This window comes from Hypanus sabinus, chromosome 1 (assembly GCF_030144855.1).
Source record: "Hypanus sabinus isolate sHypSab1 chromosome 1, sHypSab1.hap1, whole genome shotgun sequence".
Taxonomy (NCBI): domain Eukaryota; kingdom Metazoa; phylum Chordata; class Chondrichthyes; order Myliobatiformes; family Dasyatidae; genus Hypanus; species Hypanus sabinus.
Window position 1 is genome coordinate 77573753 of NC_082706.1, and position 23726 is coordinate 77597478.

The following is a 23726-nucleotide window of genomic DNA, read 5'->3' on the forward strand; positions in this document are numbered from 1 at the left end:
CGTGGAAGTGTTACTGTTGCCCCTACAATTGCAAAAATGGTCTCTCTGGTTCATGATAAAATACTTGTGAAGACTGAGAAAGCACTAAGTGTGAGGACCAGAGGACATTTCACAGAAGTGTATTCCTGTCAATGGTCAAATTACAGTCGGTCCTTCTTCACTGCGGATTCCGTATGCGTGGATTCAACCAATCACGGATTGGGAAAATCCGGATGTTCTCTCTCTAGCACTTGTTGTTTGAGCATGTACAGACGATTTTTTCTGGGTAGCCAGGCATTTGGTGGGACACGAGCAGTGTTCAATCACTTAAACCAAATGAGGTAAGGTTAGCAGATCTGTAGCCAAATCTTTTCTATGACAGTGCATTTCATGATCACAATTACCAATAATAACTATCTTCTTTATAGTAAAAAAGTGAAACTTTTATTTCCAATGATATTTAAAAATATACTTGCTTGAACTTCCTCAAATAGCATGAGAGGATCATGAGACTAGATGAATAATTAGGCTAATGGATGGTAATTCTAGTAGTTTAAATGGTATACCACTCTACATTTTTTTTGCTGGAGGACTATTGTTATATACAGTTGGCCCTCTTTATCCGCGGGTTCTGCATGCACGGATTCAACCAACCGCTGTTTGGGAAAACCCGGAAGTCCTCTCTCCAGCACTCGTTATTTGAGCATGTACAGATTATTTTCTCCTGTCATTATTCCCTAAACAATACAGTATAAGAACTATTTACAAAGCATTTACATTGTATTAGGTATTATAAGTAATCTAGAAATGACTTAAAAGTACAGGCAGTCAGTCCCCAGGTTATGAATGAGTTCCATTCCTGAGTCCGTCTTTAAGTCGGATTTGAAGTCAGAACAGATACATCCGGTATTATTTAGCGTCAGTTAGTTAAACATTTTTCTTAATATATAGTACATATTTTACAAAGTTATCTTTCTATGCATATAAAACACTTAAGAAACATGCATATTTCAATAATTAAACCACTGCGTTGCTTAGTAATTATTGTAGATTTCATCAGGGCAGGGCCTTTCACATGCTCCATTAAAATTGTTGCAATCGTTGACCGACCGTAGCCTAACGCTTTTCCAATGACCGATGGTGTTTCACCTCTTTCCGATCACTTTATTACTTCCACCTTATTTTCAATCGCGATCGTGATTATATTTGTGAACAGAAACACTGCGGATTCAGAGCTGCACTGCCAGGTCCTAACATCCACCGCACGGAGACATGTTTAATAAAGTCCGGGGTTCCGCTGAGTCCTAAAGACCACCGCACTGATACACGTTAAATAAGGGACTTGAGCATCTGCAGGGGTCCCGGAACCAATCCCCTGTGGATAAGGAGGACTGACTGTATATATGAAAAAGTTTTTAGTCTCTATGAGCACTACTGTGATGGGGTTGATGAGAGCGAGAGCAAAGAGTTTAAGGCTCGTAAGGGATGGCTGTCTGGCTACGTAAAGGGCTACAGCCTCAAGAACGTGAAGATCATGGGAGAATTGGCATCAGCTAATGCCGAGGCCGCAGCAGAGGTTCCCAGAGGAGCTGCAATTCTGAAGTCTTGACATTAAATGCTTGAAGATCCTCAGCCCTCAACACTTCCTGACTTTAGTATTATTGAGCCTCCTCCGAAGCATCCTTATTCCCTAAACAAGACAGTGTAACAACTACTGTACAGGTATTACTAGTTTTACTCATTGTTCGATCATTGTTCGCCTCACATCTCGTTCGTTCGCTGCAACGAGTAATACTTTTAATCATCTCTAGATTACAGAACTTATAACACCTAATACAATGAGAATGCTATGTAAAAAGTATTACTCGTTGCTTGATCATAGTTCGCCTCGCATCTCACTCGTTCTTTGCTTGTGTTGTGAGCAAGAGGAACATACAGTTTTTTTTCTTGTCAATATTCCCTAAACATTACAGTATAACAACTACTTACATAGCATTTACATTGTATTTGGTATTATAAGTAATCTAGAGATGATTTAAAGTATACGGGAGGATGTGCGTAGGTTATATGCAAATCCTATGCCATTTTATATAACGGACTTGAGCATCCACATTTTTTGGTATCCACGGGAGGTTCCAGAACCAATCCCTCGTGGATAAGGAGGGCTGTCTGTATTGGTACCAGTGACACAGGCAGGAGAGGGGTAGAGATCCTGCATAGTAAGTTTAGGGAGTTGTAAGGAGGCTGAAGAGCAGGACCTCCAGGGTGGTAATCTCCAGATTAGTCCCGGTGCCACGAGCGAAGGAAGGTCAGAACAGGAAGATAGTGCAGACTGAGGAGATGGTGCAGTGGGCAGGGTTTCAAATTCTTGGATCATTGGAACTTTTTCTGGGGAAGGGGTGAATTGAACAAGTGGGACAAGATGCACTTGAACTAATATCCTGGGAGGGAGGTTTACTAATGATGTTGGGGAGGTTTTAAACTAGATTTGCGGGGGGGGGGTGGTGGGAACCGAAATGAAGGGGCAGAGGATGGGGTGGTTGGTGCACAAGTAGAGACAGCTTGTAGGGAGTTTGTGAGGAAGGATGGGCAGATAATAGACCAAAGATGCGCCCAGCCTGATGGTTTGAGATGTGTTTATTTTAATGCAATGAATATCATAAGCAAGGCAGATGAACAGAGCATGGATCAATACTATGACATTGTGGCCATTACCAAGACTTGGATGTCTGGGTGTCTCAGGGGCAAGAATGGCTGCTGAATGTGCCACGCTTTAGATGTTTCAAAAGGGACAGGGAGGGAGGCAAAAGAGGTGGAATGGCATTGCTAATCAGGGAGATGATAGAGCAAAGATGCACTCAGCCAGCAGGTTTGAGATGTGTCTATTTTAATGCAAGGGGCATCATAAACAAGGCAGATGAACTTAAGAGCATGGATCAATACATGGGACTAAGATGTTGTGGCCATTACAGGGACTTAGATGTCTCAGGGCAGGATTGGCTGCTGAGTGTGCCAGGCTTCAGATATTTGAAAAAGGACAGGGAGGGAGGCAGAAGAGATGGCGCTACTGTGGGAAGCGAGGGAGGAGATTGCTGAGCCTCTGGCAAAGATCATCAATAGGGACGGGAGAAGTACCAGAGGATTGGAAGGTTGCAAATGTTGTTCCTTTGTTCAGGAAAAGGAGCAGAGATAACCCAGGAAATTATAGACCAGTGAGTTTTAATTCAGTAGTGAGCAAGTTGTGGGACAAGATCCTGAGAGGCAGGACTTATGACCATTTGGAGAGACATAATCTAATTTCTGATAGTCAGCATGACATTGTTAAGGGCAGATCATGCCTTACAAGCCTGACTGAATTCTTTGAGGATGTAACAAAACACATTGATGAAGGTAGAGCAGTGGATGCAGTCTGCAGCTCTCTTGACTGGGCTGCCTGGGCCAGGTCTGGTGGCTGTAGAATCCCTAGTATGTTAAGCACTACTACTAATTCTGCAGCTGGCAGATTAAAAACAATTTTGTCTAAGAATTTAGCAGCACTGCATTCACAGACTGGAATCCCTGACTAGAAACTTTAAAACATTATCTAAGGATTTAAAATTAGCACCATTATTGGGATCCTCTCTGCACAACAAAATTACTGTGTCTCTGCACAAGGAAATGCCAGAGGAGGTGGCTGAGGCAAGTACATTAACAAAATTTAAAACATATTCGAACAACGACTTGGATAGGAAATGTTCAGAATAAGGGTTCCCAACCTGGGGTCTACAGATGCCTTGCTTAATGGTATTGGTCCATGGCCAAATGTGGGCAACTGGGTCTGGATTAGATGGAATCTTGGTTAGCACGTACCTGATGGACCGAAAGGCCAGTTTCTGTGTTACGTGACTCTATAACATGCCCTTCCCAACAACAAAGAATATATAAGTCAATGTTATTTCCAGTTGTTAAGATCTAATGAAGAAGACTGCACTAATCTGTTCAAGCACAAAGTTTATCCGTTTATGTGATCTCTCAAGTTTGCTGGTGATTGATAAAGGGATTTCTTGCATTGAAGGAAGATTGACAAAACCGTTAGACAGTAAGACATAGGAGCAGAATTAGGGCATTCCATCCTGGCTGATTTATTTACCCTCTCAACCTCATTCTCCTGTAGTCTCCACATAACCTTTGATACCCCTTGCGAATCAAGAAACCATTGGCCTCTGCTTTAATTATAAACAATGAATTTGCCTCCAGTCGAATGTGGCATTGAATTCCATAGATTCACTGCCCTCTGGCTAAAGAAATTCCTCCTCATCTCTGTTCTAAAAGGATGCCCTTCTATTGTGAGACTATATCTTCTGGTCCTTCACTCTCCCACGATTGGAAATATCCTCTCCATATCCTTTCAATATTTGGTAGGTTTGCATAAATTTCCCCCCTCCCCACTCATTTTTGTAAACTCCACTGAGTGTAGGCCCAGAATCATCAAATACTTCTCATACATTAACCCATTCACTCCAAGATCATTCTCATAAACCTCCTGTAGACCCTCTCCAGGTCCAGCACATCCTTTCTACAATCAGGAGCCCAAAACTACTCACAATGCCCCACATGCAGTCTCACCAATGCCTTTTAAAGCATCAACATTATATCCTGGCTTTTATATTCTAGTCCTCTTGAAAAGAATGCTAACATTTTATTTGCCTTCTTCGTCACCAACTTAGCCTGCAAGTTAACCTTGAGGCAACCTTGCATGAGGACAAGTTCCTCTGCACCTCCGATTTCCTAATTCGCTCCCCGTTTAGAAAACAGACCATTCCTTCATTCCTTCCAGCATAGTGCATGACCATACACTTCCCTGACACTGTAGTTTATCTGCCACTTCTTTGTCCATTCTCTTCATCTGTCCAAGTTTTCTGCAGACTTCCTGCTTATTCAATACTATCTGCCTGCCCCTCCACACAACTTCTGTGAACTTGGCTACAAAGCCATCAATTCCATCATCCAGATCCTTAACATGTAACATGAAATATAGCATACCCAACACTGACCCCTGCACAATATCACTAGTCACCAGCAGCCAATCAGAAAAGCTCCTTTTATTCCTCTTCTGTGCCTTCTGCCTGTCAGCTAATCTCCTATCCATGTTAGTCTCTTTCCTGCAATAACATGGGGTCTTACATGCAGCAGGTTGTCAAAAGCCTTCTGAAAATCCAAGCAAACAACATACACTGACTCTCCTTTGTCTATCCTTCCTGTTATTTCCTCAAGCAATCCAAGAGATTTGTCAGGCAAGATTTCCTCTCATGGCATTTCTTTCGGGTGCCTCCAAGAATCCTGAAAACTCATCCTAAACAATACACTCTAACATTTTGCCAACCTCTAAAGTCAGGCTGATTAGCCCATAATTTCCTTGCTTTTGCCTCCCTCCCTTCTTAAAGTGAGGCATAATAATAGTGATTTTCCAATTCTGTGGAACCATTCCAGCATCCAGTGATGCTTTATCAATCATTACTATTGCCTCCACAATCTCTTCATCTACCTCTTTCAGAACCTGTGTAGCTACATTTGACACATTTATATCTGCTACTGAATATTAACAATGCCATCAACAAAAGTTTGGATAATTCAGTGTAAAACTGGCAAGATCCGGTTCAAATCCAATGGGATTTGATTTTCCTTTAAAATAAAAAAATACAGTATGATTTTAATAGCAGGCCATTTAACCAAAACTACAATTGCAGGAACTGCATACTCAGCTGATTTACTGTAAAGCAAAGTTTGGAATTCAAAGCTGAGAAATTCAAAAGAAACATGAGAAACTTGGACACAGCTGCCCGACTGAACTGGAATTCAAGTCACTAAACCAACTACTAATTTCATTGAAATATTTTTCCTTATCAGTGCATTCCAATCAAAAATTCAGTCCTTCTTATTAGATAAGGTTTGAAGTCCAAACACAAAACTGTGCTTTCCTGTAATCAATACATTTTCCCTTAACTGGAGACAATTTGTGCTTTAGGTTACTGTTGTATATATAATATTTCAGTAATATTTAGGCAAATATTGTTTGATTATTGTAAATATATTGTTTGATTAAGCATTCTTTGTTGTTTACATAATTCATTACGGGTTATATGTAAAAACTATGTGATGATACTACCAACTGTCATGATACTACTAACACAATACACATATGCCTTGTTTGAAGTAAAAACTAAACTAAGGCAAGTTCTCCTGGGCTTAGGAGGAAGCTTTAAACAAACTTGGGACAACTACCTACCCATTGAAGCATAGTGAGATATACAAGTTATAAAAAACGTAGCAAGAAATGGTCAATTAAAAAAAAACACAACTGGTATCTCTTTGGAAGGGAGAGAGAGAGAGAAACAGTCAAGTTTAAAAAAATAAAAGTTTGTAGTGGCAACAGTGGCATTTGACATCATTTGTGTTTCAGGAGTCTGTCCGCAAATCCATTAAGAATTACTACCAAGAGAGCGAATGGCCAATTAATTAAAATGGAATAGATGTTTCAGTCATTCCACAAAGTGAATTTGAATGGCATTTCAAAGATATTGAATTGTAGCCTGCAGATATCCAACTAAGAAATTATACTAACAAAAACATAACTCCTGTGGGAATGGCATTTGTAACAGTGAAATACAACAAACAGCAAGGCACATTGGGCTTGTATGTAGTAGAACAGGAGGGCCAGAATTGTGGGGATGTGACTGGCTGAGACAACTATAACTTAATCCATCCACAATTTGCATATCATAGTTGCTGTAATCATCAACTGAAAGTGAATTGAGAAAAGTGCTGGATAATGCCACAATTGTCTCCATGCTGCACACCACAAACCACAGAGGGCAAACAGGTGTTGATGCCTACCTCTATGCCTCTGGTTCAAAAGCGTACTGGAACAAGGAAGGACCACGCTGCTTAGAGGAATTGTGGAAGTGACAAAAGCAGTGGTCTGACTACAACAGGTTTTGCTGGTAATCGACCTGAGATCAATCTCGGCAGTTACTTGTGAAATGTGGCTTGCTTTTAAGCTGACGAGAGTTCCAAGAGCTTCAGGAAAATTGCAAGCATTGGGCTTTTATGAGTATAAAGAACCAGAATCTACTCTGCATGCGCTAAGGTTATTGCATGAAATTCAAGTGAGAGACAAGAAGCTGCTTGTAAAAGTAGATACAAAGACCAAAGCCTAGCTGGATGAATGGAAGGCCAAAAAGAAAGGAGCCAATGGAGATAACTAAAACAGTGGATTCATCAGATGATATTGTGGATGAGGAAACCAAGAGGAGAGATCAGATCATAAAGGGAGCAATAGAAGGATTAATAATATTCCAATGAACTAAATGCATCTTCCCAAGATCAAGATGCACAAACTAGAAGAAAAAGGAAGGAGAGAAATGCATCCAGAGCTATCAGAACCACTTCCTGCAGTCTCAGAGTCAACTCCTAAAATCACCATGGACGATGCCCCAGAACCTGAGATTGTCTTCACGCCTACAAGTCTCACCTGCCAAGCAGAGTGACCCTCTTGTCAGGAAAGATGTTATCCCACAAGAGCAAGAAATCCTTCACAGAGGTTAAATTTTAGGCTTGAATCGGACAATTTAAAATCTACTATGCTGTGGATGTCTGAATGGCAGTATGCTGTGTATATAGTTGAGATGCATTCTATATTGAGTTGGAGTTTATGGCTAAGCAGGGAGGAGTGTTGTTCATTTAATATTTCAGTAATATTTAAGTAACATTATAAGCATATTGTTTAAGTATTTTTTGATGTTTACATAATTAATTGCAGGTTAAATCATGTAAATTGCATATGTCATAATGTTACCATGTGATATGCAGCTCACAAAGTAAAAACTAAACTGAGTCAAGTTCTCCTGGGCTCCCATCTTTTTCCTTTCATTTAGCTTTATGTTTTAGAGTTACAAACATAACAGTTATAACCAAAGAAATGGTTATAATCTCACAGCAACTTGTTCTGCATGTAACAATGAAAAATTAACCTTCAGAAACATGGAGAAGCACCCTTATTTTTAATCATTCTCAACTCAGGCACAGGCCTTTCAAAGTCCAACCCTACGTCCCCATCGTGAGAGGTGGAAACGGGTAAGGCCAGCCAACAGGGCTCTGGTGAAGCTGTATAAGCCAATCCCCCAAACAGCAGATAACAGAAACATTGATGAACTCCAACCAGACCACTGACTTTGGACAATGGAGACGAGAGGTTCCACTGGGAGCTACGGCCCAAAGAAAAGAGAATTTAGGCACAGGCTCTGCATCAATTGCAAAAAGACCAAAGGTTTTAAACTTCGTGATCTCAAAATGCATCTATGGATTACAAACCTTCTGCCACATCTTGATGAAGAAGAGCTCTTGAGAGAAGTTAAAATAAACGTTGGTGTCATATGCATCGTCCCCAGCATTTAAGATGGTCACATTCACAGAGATGTTCTTCACTGCCCCCAGTGCTAGGAAAGTCTTGTGTCTATTAAAGCTGAAAATAAAATTAGAAACACAAATGATAATTTTGAATTGTTTAAACCTAGTTTAAGACTAGTTGCTGTTGGGATAAGCTGCTTGTAGTGACCTTCAATAACAAGTTTCTAAAGCTAAATTTGAATGCTTGGTGACAGCAATAACCACTAAAGTAAACGGTCACTATTCATGAGGGACATGGTGATACAACAGTGCTGCAATCTCACTGCTCTAGAAACATGGGCCCGACTTTGGACTGTCCTCAATTAAATGTCCTTCCTGATTTATGTGTGCGCTTCTGGTGGGCTAAACTGTCTTTTTCCGTAAGTAAGCAAGTTTTATTAAATGTAATGGCTCTAATTGTGTAAATTGTAAATTGGAGCTAGCTTTTTAAACTTGTTTTTAAAATGCAAAGGGAAAAAAATGGCTCTGTACCTCCCTCTGCAACTGGATCCTTGACTTGCTAACTAGAAGACCACAACCTGTGTAGAATGTAACTTACATCTCCATCTCAATGACAATCAACAATGGCACACCTCAGGGATGCATGCTCAGCCTCCTGTCCTACTCTCTCTACACTCATGACTGTGTGATGAGGCACAGCTCAAATACCATCTATAAATTTGCGATGCCACAACTATTGTTAGAATTTCAGACGGTGACGAGACAGCATACAGGAGTGATACATCAGTTAATTGACTGGTGTCACAGCAACAACGTTGTACTCAATGTCAGCAAGACCAAAGAACTGATTGTGGAATTCAGAAAGGGTAAGATGAGGGAACACACGCCAGTCCTCATGGACTGATCAGAAATGGAAAGAGTGAGAAACTTCAAGTTCCTGGTGTCAGTATCTCTGAGGATCTGCCCTGGGACCAACAGGTCGATGCATCTACAAAGAAGGAATGCAAGAGGCTACACTTCATTTGGAGTTTGAGATTTATTAAATCACCAAACACACACTCAAATTTCTGCAGATGCACCAAGGAGAGTTTTTTTTTCCCCACCCTTCCCTTCTATCTCACTTTCTTCATTTTACATACAAGCACACAATTCTTCCCCTTCCAGATTTCTCCCGTTTCCTAAGAGTCCCAAGTTTATGAGGGATGTGAAATAGTGAGCTATTAGAAATATTAATGGGGTGAACAAAAAAAAAACAAAGAGAGATACTACTGATGAGGGTGGATATATTTGATAAATTATTGGGATATGTATTCATAGTGTATGAATGAATATACATCAGTTATCTCAGAAAAGCAGGCCCCCAGTTTCAAAAGGTGACCTAAAAGAGAGTGACCTTTATAACATCAAACGCAGTATGAACTGAATCACCAAATAGCTAATCTTTTTCTTAATATGTAAAGTATAATCCTCCTCATTACTTGTCCAATCCAAGTTCTTGTAACTTTTGCTGTCTGAGACATTGAATATCATAAAGACTGACTTTTCAATTGAGAGGAAATTACTGATAGTAGAAATCTGAAATAGTCAAAAATGAAATGTTCTGATCAAAAACCACAGACCTGAAACTTTAACCGTTGCTCTCTCCACAAATTCTGACTGACCTACTAAATATTTAGAACACAGAACAGTACAACACAGGAACCGGCCCTTTGGCCTACAATGTTGTACCAACTAGTAATCAAATGGCTAACTAAACTCTTCTACCTACACAATGTCTATAATCCTTCCATTTTCCTCACATTCACATGCCTATCTAAATGTCTCTTAAAAGTCTCTAATGTATCTGTTGCTACCACTACCTCAGGCAGTGTTTTCCAAGCCCTCATCATTCTCTGAGTTAAAAAGATCTGTCTATCTACTCTATCTATGCCTCTGATAATCTTATAAACGTGTATCAGTTCTTCCCTCAACCTCTGTTGCTCCAGAGAAAATAATCCAAGTTCATCCAACCACTTCTTGTAGCACACATCCTTTAGAACAGGATAATTCCAGCATTTCTGTTTTTCTTTCAGATTTCTAGAGTTTGCTTTTCAATATATGTTATTAGATTGCTGCACACTCTCAAGCAATGTACTGAGATACGCCAAGAAGCTCAAAATGGAAAGGCTGAGCTAATATGTTTTACCTGTAGCTTTACAGTGTAACAAGTGTTCAAATTGTCAAATGAAACATTGAGTGAATGTTTAAAAAAAAATCACTAAAGAGAGCAAGTGGTTTATTTTTTACTCTCCACTATGACCAGAGTTGCAATAAAAGTTTGAATAAATCTTTGTGATTGTAAGCAAGAATGTGTATAATACATCTAAGTACAAGATGGGAAAATTGATTGGGCTGCTTTCCCAGCAAAACTAAAGCGAAATATAGTCAAAAGACAAACAGTTACTGTTAAGGCAAACTCTGAGACCGAGTGTTTTCATTGAAGAGAACTGGCAGAACGACTAACTGGAAAGTCTGAACATTGAAAGAATCAGTGGTTTTAGAGCTTGGTGGGGGGGGGGGGGGGCAGAGTGTTATAAATTGTTTCTCCAAATTTTATGACACATGATGTGATTCAACCACAGAACATTAAACAGGTTTCCTCCCAATGTTTAAAGAGCCAAGTACTGGGTGAATGGAATACTTAGAACAGAGTTGCAATATCATAACTCCACAGTCCCTTAAACAGTCTACTTGCAGTTTTCAGGTATATGGAGTTTCAGTTGAAGTTATTCATATTGCCTCAAAATCCAATTGGATAATTCTGTTTACCAGCAATATGATGCCCATGTCCAAATGAAGACTTTTCCTGGAGGAAAGCACAGTTGCAAATATTTTCAAGTTTATTTTGCATCACCCCTCACATTGTTGACAAAATGTGATTGGCTTTAGCAACACAGGCATTTAGTATGTGTCCTAACAGCCCCTTAAATGAGGAGGCAGCATTGAATCTGGAATCCTATCCAGGGCCAACTGGAGCACATTACTCAACAAGATGAGTTTCTACAACAGTCCCAGCAGTTTTGTACTTATATTGAGGTTGCCATGGTTCTTCTTAAATTCCACATTCATTTAGTTATTCCCCAGATGCATGTTGGGATTTAAATGGACATTTTTGAATCAGTGGCCCAGAACAATGCCTCAAAGTCCACTAACTTAAATACCGTGCTCCCATGCTTAGTTGAGATGAACCACACATGTCTATCATGTATAGCTCTTTCAATCTTGGCATGAGTTCCACATCAGGAATGGAAACAATTACATTTGTTCTCGTGCAACACGACTTTTTAAACTGTGGGGGGTTGTCCTAGTATGTGCATCAGTGTTTGCTGCAGTCAGTGAAGTGAATTGGCCCTTCACAGTAAATTAGTCAGAGCTTAACTGTCAAAACACTTGAGTATAACTCAGACTTTAGCTTGTATCAAGGAGGGAAAAAAAGGTCAGAAAGGGAATCCAGGTGTCAGCTGTTAAAGTTAGATTGTTCCATTACACAGAGTCAGACTGGGTGATTGCACACTGAGGACTGGTGAATTACTTACCTTTATCCTTTGGCTACTGAACCATACCTCCCCTCCCACAGCACACTCCCTCCTGAACCAATGCACATATCACACCACCAAACCCGGTTCTAACCCTTAAGCCATCAGTCTGCAACACTAGATCTGGTTATTTTCCCAAAGTGTCAAAAATGCCCATGCTGATCTTCTCCAACCAATCCCTGCTTCTCTGCCTCCACCCTCATTTCCGATCCTTGGGCTCCCCATTCCATCACTGCGATCGACCCTTGGATCCACCCCACTCCTCCGTCAAAATGTCAGAATCCCACTATTTCTTCCTGTTGATTTCCCAATCCTACCAACACATGTATGAAAAAGTTTGACGTCAACACTAACTGAACCAATGCCTATCGAATTCCTGAGTCAAAGTAAGTTTCTTATCAAAGTACATATACACCACCATAAAATACCTTGAGATTCATACTCTGGCAGGCATTTACAGGAAAATAAACAAATACAATAGAATTAATAAAAAAATATGTAAACAAAGACTGACAACCAATCTGCAAAAGAAGACAAATTGTACAAATTTTTAAAAAGTGAACATTACTGAGAATGAGTCCTTGAAAGTGAGCTTTTAAGTTCTGGAATCAGTTTAGAGCTGTAGAGAGCAAAGTTATCTATGCTGGTTCAAGAGCCTGATGTCTGTAGGGTAAATAATTTTCCTGAATCTGGTGGTGTGGGACCTAAGACTTCTGCACCTCCTTCCTGATGGCAGTAGCAAGAAGAGAGCTTGGCCTGGATAGTGGGAGTCTATCACCAACAGACAGCATCAGATGGCATGGGGCCCAGCTATGCCTGCCTTTCCACTGGCGATGAGGAACAGTCCGTGTTCCAAACCTTCTCTGATAATGCTCCTTAACTCTTTCTGCACTTCTCAATGACAATTTCATTGATGCTGCTTCATATACCCATGCTGAGCTCGTCAATTTCATTAATTTTGCCTCTTATTTCCACTCTGCCCTTAAATTCACTTGGCCAACTGTTAAACCTTCTCTCCCCTTTCTCAATCTCTCTGTCTCCATCTCTGGAGACAAAGTGTCTACCAACATCTTTTTATAAACATACAGATTCCCACAGCCACCTTGACTATACCTCTTCCTACCCTGTCTCCTGTAAAAATGCTACACTCTTTTCTCCATTCACTCGTCTCCACTGCATCTGCTCCCAGATGAGGCTTTCCTTTCCAGGATACTAGAGGTATCCTCTTTCTTCAAAGAACGGGGTATCTCTTCCTTCATCATCAATGCTACCCTCACTCACATCTCCTCCATTTCCCAGACACCTATGCTCACCCCATCTTCCTGTCGCCTTAACAGGGTAGAATTCCTATCAGCCTATGAGCCTCCGCATTCAACTCTTCATTCCCAACAACTTCTGCCACCTTCAGTAGGATCCTATCTCCAAACACATCTTTACTTCCCTCCTCTCCCTGCTTTCTGCAGAGATCACTCCTTTCATGATTCCCTTTTCTATTCATCCCTCCCCACTAATTTCCCTCCTAGCACATATCCCTGCAAGTGACAGAAATGCTACCCTTGCCCATTTACCTCCTCCCTTACCTACATTCAGGACCCAATTAGTCCTTCTAGGTGAGGCAAATCTTTACCTGTGAATTTGTTGAGATAGTCTATTGCATCTGGTGCTCCTAATGGGGCCTTCTCTAAACTGATGAGACCTGATGCAAGTCAGGGGGCCGCTTTGTCAAGCAACTCAGCTCCATCGCCCAAAAGCATCGCCCAGTGGTCAACCATTTTAATTCCTAACCCCATTCCTGTTCCAACATGTTAATATATTCCCTCCTCTTCTGCCACAAGGAGGCCATTCTCAAGGTGGAAAAACACTTCATATTCCACCTAGGTAGCCTTCAACCTGATGGCATGAACATCGATTTGTCCTTCTAGTAATATTTACTTTTTTTTCTTTTCCCCTTCCCTCTTATATTCCCACTCTGGCCTCTTCCTCCTTCTCCTCACCTACCCATCACCTTTCCCTTGTGCCCCTCCTTCTTCCCTTTCTTCCATGGTCCACCCCGTTCCCACTCACCTGATTTCATCCATCACTTTCTAGTTCATTCTCCTTCCCCTTCACCCATCTTTTTATTCTGGCATCTTCCCCACCCCTCTTTCTTTCAAGTTTTGATGAAGCGCCTCGGCCCAAAACATTGACTGTTTATTTATTTTCATTGATGCTGCCTGACCCAATGAGTTTCTCCAGCTTTTTATGTGTGTTGCGTCAGATAGCATATTAGCATTTCAGAAAATATGTATCTTTCAAATAACACCTTGAGCTTTTTTGGAGCAAATTGAGGCCCAACGACTTGGCAATGTACCACTGTGCTCTTCTAGCTCAAGCACAAAGAGCAATGTGCAGGCAGGTAAGACTGCCAAAGGCAATACTCAAATATGGGATCTGTGTCAATGTGGCAGGAAGAGTGTGAACTGCACTACCATTTACAGGCTGGATAGTTGTACATGTGCTACACAACCAGGTTCTCAATCCAGCAATTCACTGAAGAGCTTTAATTGGAAATCAAAACAAGCCAATATTGGAAATTTGAGCAGCTACGTGACAGAAAGCCTCATCAGGTAATCAATTTAAAAATCAGATTAATATGGTACCTCTGTGTGAAGCTTAACCTGACCTCAATTGCTCCTTAAATGTTACATTAGGTCATCTGGTCTCAACCCAAGAGAAAATCCCTTCATTTACTAAACCCCTTCCTCCACTTCTACTGGTATATAAACCAAACTCTTTCCCAGTTCTGATGAAGTGCCCTGAAACATTAATTGTTTCTCTACACATATCTGTTGTCTGATTTGCTGTGTGCATCAATCATTTTCTGTTTTTACTTCTGGTTTGCAACATCTCCTATCTTTTTGATTCCCAGACCTGGAAAACCACTGGCAACAATGACAAGTACAACAAGCTCATGGAAAGAGCATCACCTAGACCTTCCCCTCCAAGTCAATGGCATCCTGACTTTGAAACAAACTATTGTTCTTTCATTACTACAATGACAACCCAAAGGCTTTAATTCTCCATCTCATTTCCATTCTGACCTATCTATGGCTTCCTGCTGAGATTTAATGTCAGCCCATAGAACAGCAACTCTCTTCCACCTGGGTATGTTGCAGCCTTTTGTACTTAATAATGAATTCTACAACTTTAGGTAACTCTCTTTATCAGTTGGTCGCTACTGGCTGCATCTGCTGCTAGTCATGTAGCACAGCTAGAAATTGGCAGGTATGACACTGAGTCATAGCTGAAAGATGATCTTAGTTGGGAGCTAACAGCCAAGGATATACATTACATTGAAAGGACAAACAGGTGAAAGCAGATCCATAGACAAGAAGTGACATAAGATTAGATGCAGAATCCTTGTGGGTAGAGGTTAGGAAACTGAAAGGGTAAAAACACCCTGATGGGATTTATATACAGGCCTCTGAATTGCAGCCAGGATGTAGGATATTGTTATGGTGAGCCAAAACAACCAACACCTATTGGTCAGCTTACAACCAATCCCAGGCTGGTTTTCACTAATTGATCATTATTCCAACCAATTTCTTGAATGTTCTTGGGTAAACCAATTAAATCATCATCCTTTGGGATGTACAGCTGAGTTCTGAGTTTGAGATTTTGAAGTTGCGTGGTTTTACTGAATAAAGGAGTATTCCGAGTTCTGGCTTTATCTTATGTTCTGGATCCAAGTCTCATCAGTAGATATAAGCAAGTGTGCACAACAATAGAAATTACAACAGGAGACAAAAAAAGTATGTATAAGACCAATGTTATGATGGTCGGGGGGGGGGGGGTGGGGGGACACGACTTCAATATTCAAGTAGATTTGGAAAATCAGATTGATGCTGTATCCAAAAGAAGAGATTTGTAGAATGCTTATGAGATTTTTTTTTTGACCAACCTGTAGCCCAGTTCATTACGAAAAAGGGTATTTCTGAATTGGATATAATGAGTCAGATTTGATTAGAGAGCTTAAGGTAAAGGGACACTAGGAGGCAGTGATCATAATCTGCAGTTTGAGAGGGAGAAGCTAAAATTGGATAAATTGGTATTAAATTGGAGTAACAGAAACTACAGAGGCATGAGAAAGGAGCAGGCCAAAGTTGATTGGATGGGGCACTAGCAGCAATGGCTGGAGTTCTTTTGGAGTAATCCAGGAGATGCAGGATTGGTTTGTCCCAAAGAAGGAGCAGCATTCCAAAGGGGGGTGAGGCAATCGTGGCTGACAAGAAAAGTCAAAAACAGAATTAAAGACAAAAGAGAGGCATACAACACAGCAAAAATTAGTGGGAAGCACTGTGAAGTTTTTAAAAAACCAACAGAAGGCATCTAAAAAAAGCAAAACAGAGAGAAAAGACGCAATATAAAGGTAAGCTACCCAATAATATAAAAGAGGATATCAAACGATTTATCAGATATATAAAGAGTTAAAGAGAGGCAAGAGTGTATATTGGACTGCTGGAAAATGACACTACAGAGGTAGCAATGGGGGCAAAGAAATGGTGGAACAACTGAATAAATATTTTGTATCAGTCTTCACTGTGGAAGACACGAGCAGTATGCTAGAAATTTAAGAGCGTCAGTGGACAGAAATGAGTGTAGTTGCTATTGCTAAGGAGAAGGTGCTTGAGAAAATGAAGGTAGGTAAGTCAACTGGACCAGATGGACTACACTCCAGTGTTCTGAAAGCGGTAGCTGAAGAGAATGTGAAGGTTTTAGCAGTGCTTCTTTCAAAGCTTGGTATAGCAACTGCTCTGTCCAAGACCGCAAGGCACTGCAGAGAGTTGTGGACCTAGCTCGGTCCATCACAGGAACCAGCCTTCCCTCTATGGTCTATGCCTACGCTTTCCATAGCCTCGGGGAAGCAGCCAACATAATCAAAGACCCCACCCACCCTGGACATCTTGTACGATAAAGCTGAACTCTTGATCTTACATTCTACTTCCTCAATGCCTTTGCACCTGATTATTTACCTGCCCGGCATTTTCTCTGTAACTATATTTTGCTTTGTTATTGATCTCCCAAAGTACTACCTCAATGTAGTGATTTTTTTAAAATGTTCTGCATGAATAGTACAGCAAACTAAGTTTTCCCCCCCACCCACTATATCTCAGTACATGTAACAATAATAACCCATTTATATCCTTTGTATTGTGTGGTGATTGGATTTACACAACACTCTAAGTATGGTTGAATCAGCATTACATTAAGTTGTAACCTGACATCCCTGCTAATGTATTCAATGCCAAAGCTGATGAAGACAAGCATCCTACATGACTTCCTTTCCACCTTCTATACTTTCGGGGATTTTTGGATTTCAAATCTAAGGCTGTTCTGTTCAATCAACATTCCGTAGGGCCTTACTAGCTATACCATTTGTCATTCCCTTGTTTGCCCTCCCTAAATGCACACTTCACACATCCAAACTAATTTCTCTCATAGAACACAGAAATGTACAACACTGGATCAGGACCTCTGGCTCACAGTGTCTGTGCCAACCACAATGTTAGTCCAAACCAACCTCATTTACATACACATGGTTTCTATACCCCTCTACAGGTCATGGGTGAAAGGTGAAAAGTTTAAGGGGAGCATAAGGTGAATCTTCTTCACTTAGAGGGTGGTGAGAGTGGGGAACGAGCTGCCAGCACAAGTGGTGCATGTGAGCTCGATTTCAATGTTTAAGAGAAGTTTGGATAGGTACATGGATGGTAGAGGTGTGGAGGGCTATGGTCCAGGTATAGGTTGAGTGTTGATGGGAGTGGGCAGATTTAATGGTTCTCTGTGGAATCGATGGGCCAAAGTGCCTGTTTCTGTGCTGTACTTTTCGAATACTCTATTCCCTGCCTGTTCATGTGCCTGTTGTCAGGATTATTTTGGGGTTATAGAATTATGCAAATATAGCTGATATTAATTCAAACAAGAACCAGCCTTCAATTCTTAATGTAAGTTGTTAAGAGAAATCAGTTTGATGAGTGGTGGGTGAAGATATGTCTCTACCAAAGGAGGTGTAGAGCACTCCTTCCCTCCGCTAGCCTGCAGGTCACCCTCGGGCAAGGTGTAGTTCCTGCTTAGCCGCCCACCCCATCGGGGTCATGTGAAGCCATGGGGTCAGGTGGGGGATGACTGTCTGAGCAGCTGGTGCATAGCACAACTTCAGGTTATGCGACCACTGATGCCAGGCAGACAATCTCTGAAGAGTATTGATGATGGCTGGGGTCACCCATCCTGTAAAGACACTGCCCAGAAGAAGGCAATGGCAAACCACTTCTATAGAAAAAATTGCTAAGAACATTCACGGTCATGGAAAGATGACGATTACCCTCATCATATGACACAGCACATAGCAAACAGACAGATCAGTCTGAAGTTAAAAGTACAGCTTTGTAAACAAACAGTACTGTCTGCAGAGCATAGAATGCTGGCCCACAGGGGGCTAGCTGCAAAGAGACCACCAGACATTCTCATCTTCAACAGTCAAATATAAAACAATGGGATTATGTTCATGGACCTGCATCAAACCAGGCTAAGTTATTTTGCACGACTGAGACCAAGTTCGAACTCGCAGACCAGACTGATTTTGTCATTTAGCACATCAAATGTGGCCACAGGCATAGCTCATCAATCAATAATAGTAGTGTACTCAGGTTTGATTCTGTCATTGTGACCTTCTTGAGTAAAGGTCTTGGCCCAAAATATCGACTGTTAAATCATTTCCATAGGTGCTGCCGGACCTGTTGAGCTCCTCCAGCACTTGGTGTGTGTTGTTCTGCTGATTTCGAGCATCATATCTCTCGTATTCATAATTTGATACTGCACTATGAAATCTCTTCAAGGGATGCCTACCCTAGAGAAACTTAAACCTTCTTTTCGACGGGGGATCGGTGAGACGCTCTGTCACTGTGATCTCTGCTGCCCTCTGACTCTTTGACCATGTACTCACCTAGTCTTGCTACCACACCCACATATCCTTCCTGGGAGCTCAGCTTTCCTGTCACCTTCTTCCACGTGGCTTCCAGTTCCGTTTTCAGGCCTATCTGTTTGGATGCACTGAGGATCCCGGGTACTCAGATGCGATTTACTGCTTCTCCTGTAGCTTCTATGCCAATTCTATGTGCCACCATACAGACATACCTGGTGATCCTGTCTCAGTTTCTACCACAGCTCCAGGCGTCTCATGAACCTATCGTGGACCTATCATGGATCTCTCTGATATTTCATCCTCCACCTGATGCACATTTTCAACGACCAGTTCTTCACTTTCCTCACATCCAGTAAGGATCAGAACAATTCCTAACTTCAGACAGCAGATCCTGTTGTCTCCAACTCCAGTTCCAAGACCACAGTCCTTGCTGCTTCCCACTTGGACCTCGATTCGTTTGGAGATCTACAGTCTGCGGATCTCAGAGTCCAATCCTGGTTCTGACAGCCAACGACACATCCAAACCGATGACACAATTGTCGGCACCAGGGTTCCAACCATGAGCAGATCCATACCTCTGATTGCACCACTATCAACTCCAGTTCCTATGAACCCGGTCGCCTTCAGACTGCAAATTGCACAGCCCCTAGATCCGGCTCCAGTATCGCCTGGCCGAGACCTTCCCCACTGCTACTGGGCCCTCTTTCCCCCACTACCGTTCTCCAACCACGGGGCTCTCAGGCTCCACTATCCCCTCGTGTCCTCAGAGCCTCCATCTTCTTCCCACCCCACCTTCCCTGAACACCCCCACCCTCCCCTTCCTCTGATGCCTCCAACTCTCTTCTCTCCTCTGATCCAAGCTCTAATTCTTGCCATGCTTTCACCATTCCCTCTGACCTTTCCCTCTCTGAGGCAGAATGTTCTGTCCTCAGCAAGGGCTTTACCTTTGGCCCCCTCAGTGAGTTCAGTGCACTCTCCGACACCCCTCTCTGGTTCTCTTCCTGCTCTGCATCTTTTCATCTCGAATTGCTGATGGGACATTAACCAGCTCAACTTTAGCACTCCTCTTTCCTCCTCAAGCCTTACCCCTTCTGATTCTGTCAGCCTCACCCATCCTTTCCAGTCCTGAAGAAGGGTCCCGGCCCGAAACGTTCAACTATTTATTAATTTCCAAAGATGCAACCTGACATACTGAGCTCCTCCAGAATTTTATGTGTATTACTTTTGGGTGTCTGGGATCCCTGTTCCCAGAAGCTTTTGGACTTTCTGTGTGATTTATATTGTCCCATCAAAGGTGGCTGAGCATTCACAGGCATCTTGCACTGGTGATATGTAATTCAAAGGAAGTAATGTTGATGCAAGATATTGGGAGTAAACCATGTCATTGTAACTACTGAAATTGTATTGAATCACCTGCTGGTACCTTTGATCCTGAAGAGAATAACAACATAGAACAATACAGCACAGTACAGGCCCTTCGGCCCACAATGTTGTGCCGACCCTTAAACCATGCCTCCCATATAACCCCCAACCTTAAATTCTTCCATATACCTGTCTAGTAGTCTCTTAAATTTCACTAGTGTATCTGTCTCCACAACTGACTCAGGCAGTGCATTCCACACTCCAACCACTCTCTGAGTAAAAAACCTTCCTCTATTATCCCCCTTGAACTTTCTACCCCTGACTTTAAAGCCATGTCCTCTTGTATTGAGCAGTGGTGCCCTGGGGAAGAGGCGCTAGCTGTCCACTCTATCTATTCCTCTTAATATCTTGTATACCTCTATCATGTCTCCTCTCATCCTCCTTCTCTCCAAAGAGTAAAGCCCTAGCTCCCTTAATCTCTGACCATAACGCACACTCTCTAAACCTGGTAAATCTCCTCTGTACCCTTTCCAATGCTTCCACATCCTTCCTATAGTGAGGCGACCAGAACTGGACACAGCACTCCAAGTGTGGCCAAACCAGAGTTTTATAGATCTGCATCATTACCTCGCGATTCTTAAACTTTATGCCTCAACTTATGAAAGCTAACACTCCATAAGCTTTCTTAACTACCCTATCTACCTGTGAGGCAACTTTCAGGGATCTGTGGACATGTACCCCCAGATCCCTCTGCTCCTCCACACTACCAAGTATCCTGCCATTTACTTTATATTCTGCCTTGGAGTTTGTGTCCTTCCGAAGTGTACCACCTCACACTTCTCTGGGTTGAACTCCATCTGCCACTTCTCACCCCACTTCTGCATCCTATCAATGTCTCTCTGCAATCTTTGACAATCCTCAACACTATCCACAACACCACCAACCTTTGTGTCATCTGTAAACTTGCCAACCCACCCTTCTACCTCCACATCCAGGTCACGAATAAAAATCACGAAAAGTAGAGGTCCCAGAACCGATCCTTGTGGGACACCACTAGTCACAACCCTCCAATCTGAATGTACTCCCTCCACCACAACCCTCTGCTTTCTGCAGGCAAGCCAATTTTGAATCTACCTGGCCAAACTTCCCTGGATCCCACGCCTTCTGACTTTGAATAAGCCTACCATGTGGAACCTTATCAAATGCCTTACTAAAATCCATGTAGATCACATCCACTGCACTACCCTCATCTATACGCCTAGTTACCTCCTCAAAGAACTCTATCAGGCTTGTTAGACACAATCTGCCCTTCACAAAGCCATGCTGACTGTCCCTGATCAGACCATGATTCTCTAAATGCTCATAGATTCTATCTCTAAGAATCTTTTCTAACAGCTTTCCCACCACAGACGTAAGGTTCACTGGTCTATAATTACCAGTTATAAAGAGAATCCTAAGGCATTCTATACATATATCAAGAGCAGAAGGATAACGAGTGAGATGGTAGAACCACTCAAGGATAAAGGAAGCAAAAAAAAGAGGTAGTGTTCATGGGTTCATTGTCATTCAGATTTCTGATGGCAGAGGGGAAGAAACTGTTCCAGAATCACTGAGTGTGTCTCTTCAGGTTCCTGTACCTCCTCCTTGATGGTAGAAATGAGACATGGGCATGTCCTGAGTGATGGTCCTTAATGATGGATGCTGTGATAGTCTTCTCGAAACATCACCTTTTGAAGTTGTCATCAATGCTGGGGAGGCTCGTGCCCATGATGGAGCTGGCTAAGTTGCTAACTTCATACAGCTTTTTTCTATCCTGTGCCGTGGCCCCTCCATATCAGAAGGTGATGCCACCAGTTAGAATGCTCTCCATGGTACACCTGTAAAACTTTGCAGTAGCCTTTGGTCTTCTACCATGTCTTCTAAAACTCCTAATGAAATATAGCTACTATCATGCTTTCTTTGTAATTCCATCAATGTGTTGGACTCAGGATAGATCTTTAGAGATGGTGACTTCTAGGAACTTGAAACTGCTCACCCTTTCACTGCTGATCTCTTGATGACAATTTGGTGTGTGTTCCCCTGACTTCCTCTTCCTGAAGCCCACGATCAATTCCTTGGTCTTAATAATGTTAAGTGCCAGGTTATTGCTGCGACCCCACTCAACCTGCTGATCTGTCTCACTCCTGTGTGCCTCCTCGTCACCAGAATAGTGCAATACGCAATTATAAAAAACTATAATTTACAACAGGAAATAAATAGGTAGTGCAAAAAGACAGCAAAAATAGTGAGGTAGTGTACGTGGATTCATTGTCTGTTCAGAAATCTGATTGGATGAAGCTGTTTTTAAAACCTTGAGTTTGTGCCTTCAGGGTTCTGTACATCTTCCTTGATGACAGCAATGAGAAGAGGGCATGTCCTGGGTGATGGGTCCTTAATGATGGATACCCAAATCACCAGTGTGAGCAGGGCATGATGAAGGAATGCTCAGTGAAGTGTGTGGCACAGCGCACAAGAACGGGGATATATGAAATTAGTGTTTAGGCCATATCTGTGGTAGTGCATCCAATTCTGGTCACCCGACTTCAGGAAGGATATGAATATCAGGAATGGTATGAGAAAAGTTTCTAGGGGTGAAAAGTTTTTAGTGTAGCACTGGAGTTACTCTCTTTGTAGCAAAGAGAAGAATATCTGAGGGGAGTGTTATGCATGATAAGTAGAGGGATGATGAATCCAGCAGTAGATGGATCAATGATCAGAAAATACAGGCTTACTGCAAAAGAGGAAGAAATAATGAGGAGAAAATGGTTTTGTGTAGAGAATATCATAATCTACAAGGATGCTCAGAAAGATATTGTCAGGACTTTAAAAAAAATCTCATATTATAAGGAAAGATTGAGTAAGTTAAGACTTTATTCCTTGAAGCATAAGAGAATCAGGGGAGATTTGATAGAGGTATACAAAATTATGAGAAATGCAGATAGGGTAGGCTTTTTCCACTGAAGTTGGGTGATATCAGAGCTAGAGGTCATAGGTTAAGAGTGGAGGGCTATGGTCTAAGTGCAGGTCGATGGGACTAGGCAGAATAACAATTTGGAATGGATTAGATGGACTGAAGGGCCTGTTTCTGTGCTGTAGTGTACTATGACACAATTTGAATCATGACCCCTGGAAAAAAAGTAATTCAGGTTTCTAAGCAGAGAGGAGCTGAAGCAAAAGGAAAAAATAATTTTCTGGGCAATGAGGAAAACTGGAGGAATAGTCCAACAGGTTGCTCTACTAGGAATTATCACAGAGTGGAAGGGCCGAATGTTTTTCTTCTGTGCTGCACTTCTATTGACTTCATGATCACAATGGTGACTGCGTGATTAAATATATTAATTACACTTTATGTTAATTGTCAATCTTCTTCACACAAAGTGTGATTAATATACAGTCGGCCCTCCTTATCTGCGGGGGATTGGTTC

At 41.8% G+C, this 23726-nt stretch overlaps 1 protein-coding gene across 1 annotated transcript in view; it reads right to left on the reverse strand.

Annotated features, from left to right (window-relative positions):
• Positions 1-23726, reverse strand: part of itga9 (integrin, alpha 9) — a 410365-nt gene that overhangs the window by 170103 nt on the left and 216536 nt on the right. The window contains exon 18 of the mRNA XM_059971083.1: positions 8329-8479. Within this exon, the coding sequence (XP_059827066.1) occupies positions 8329-8479 (151 nt within the window). The remainder of the gene's footprint in view (positions 1-8328; positions 8480-23726) is intronic.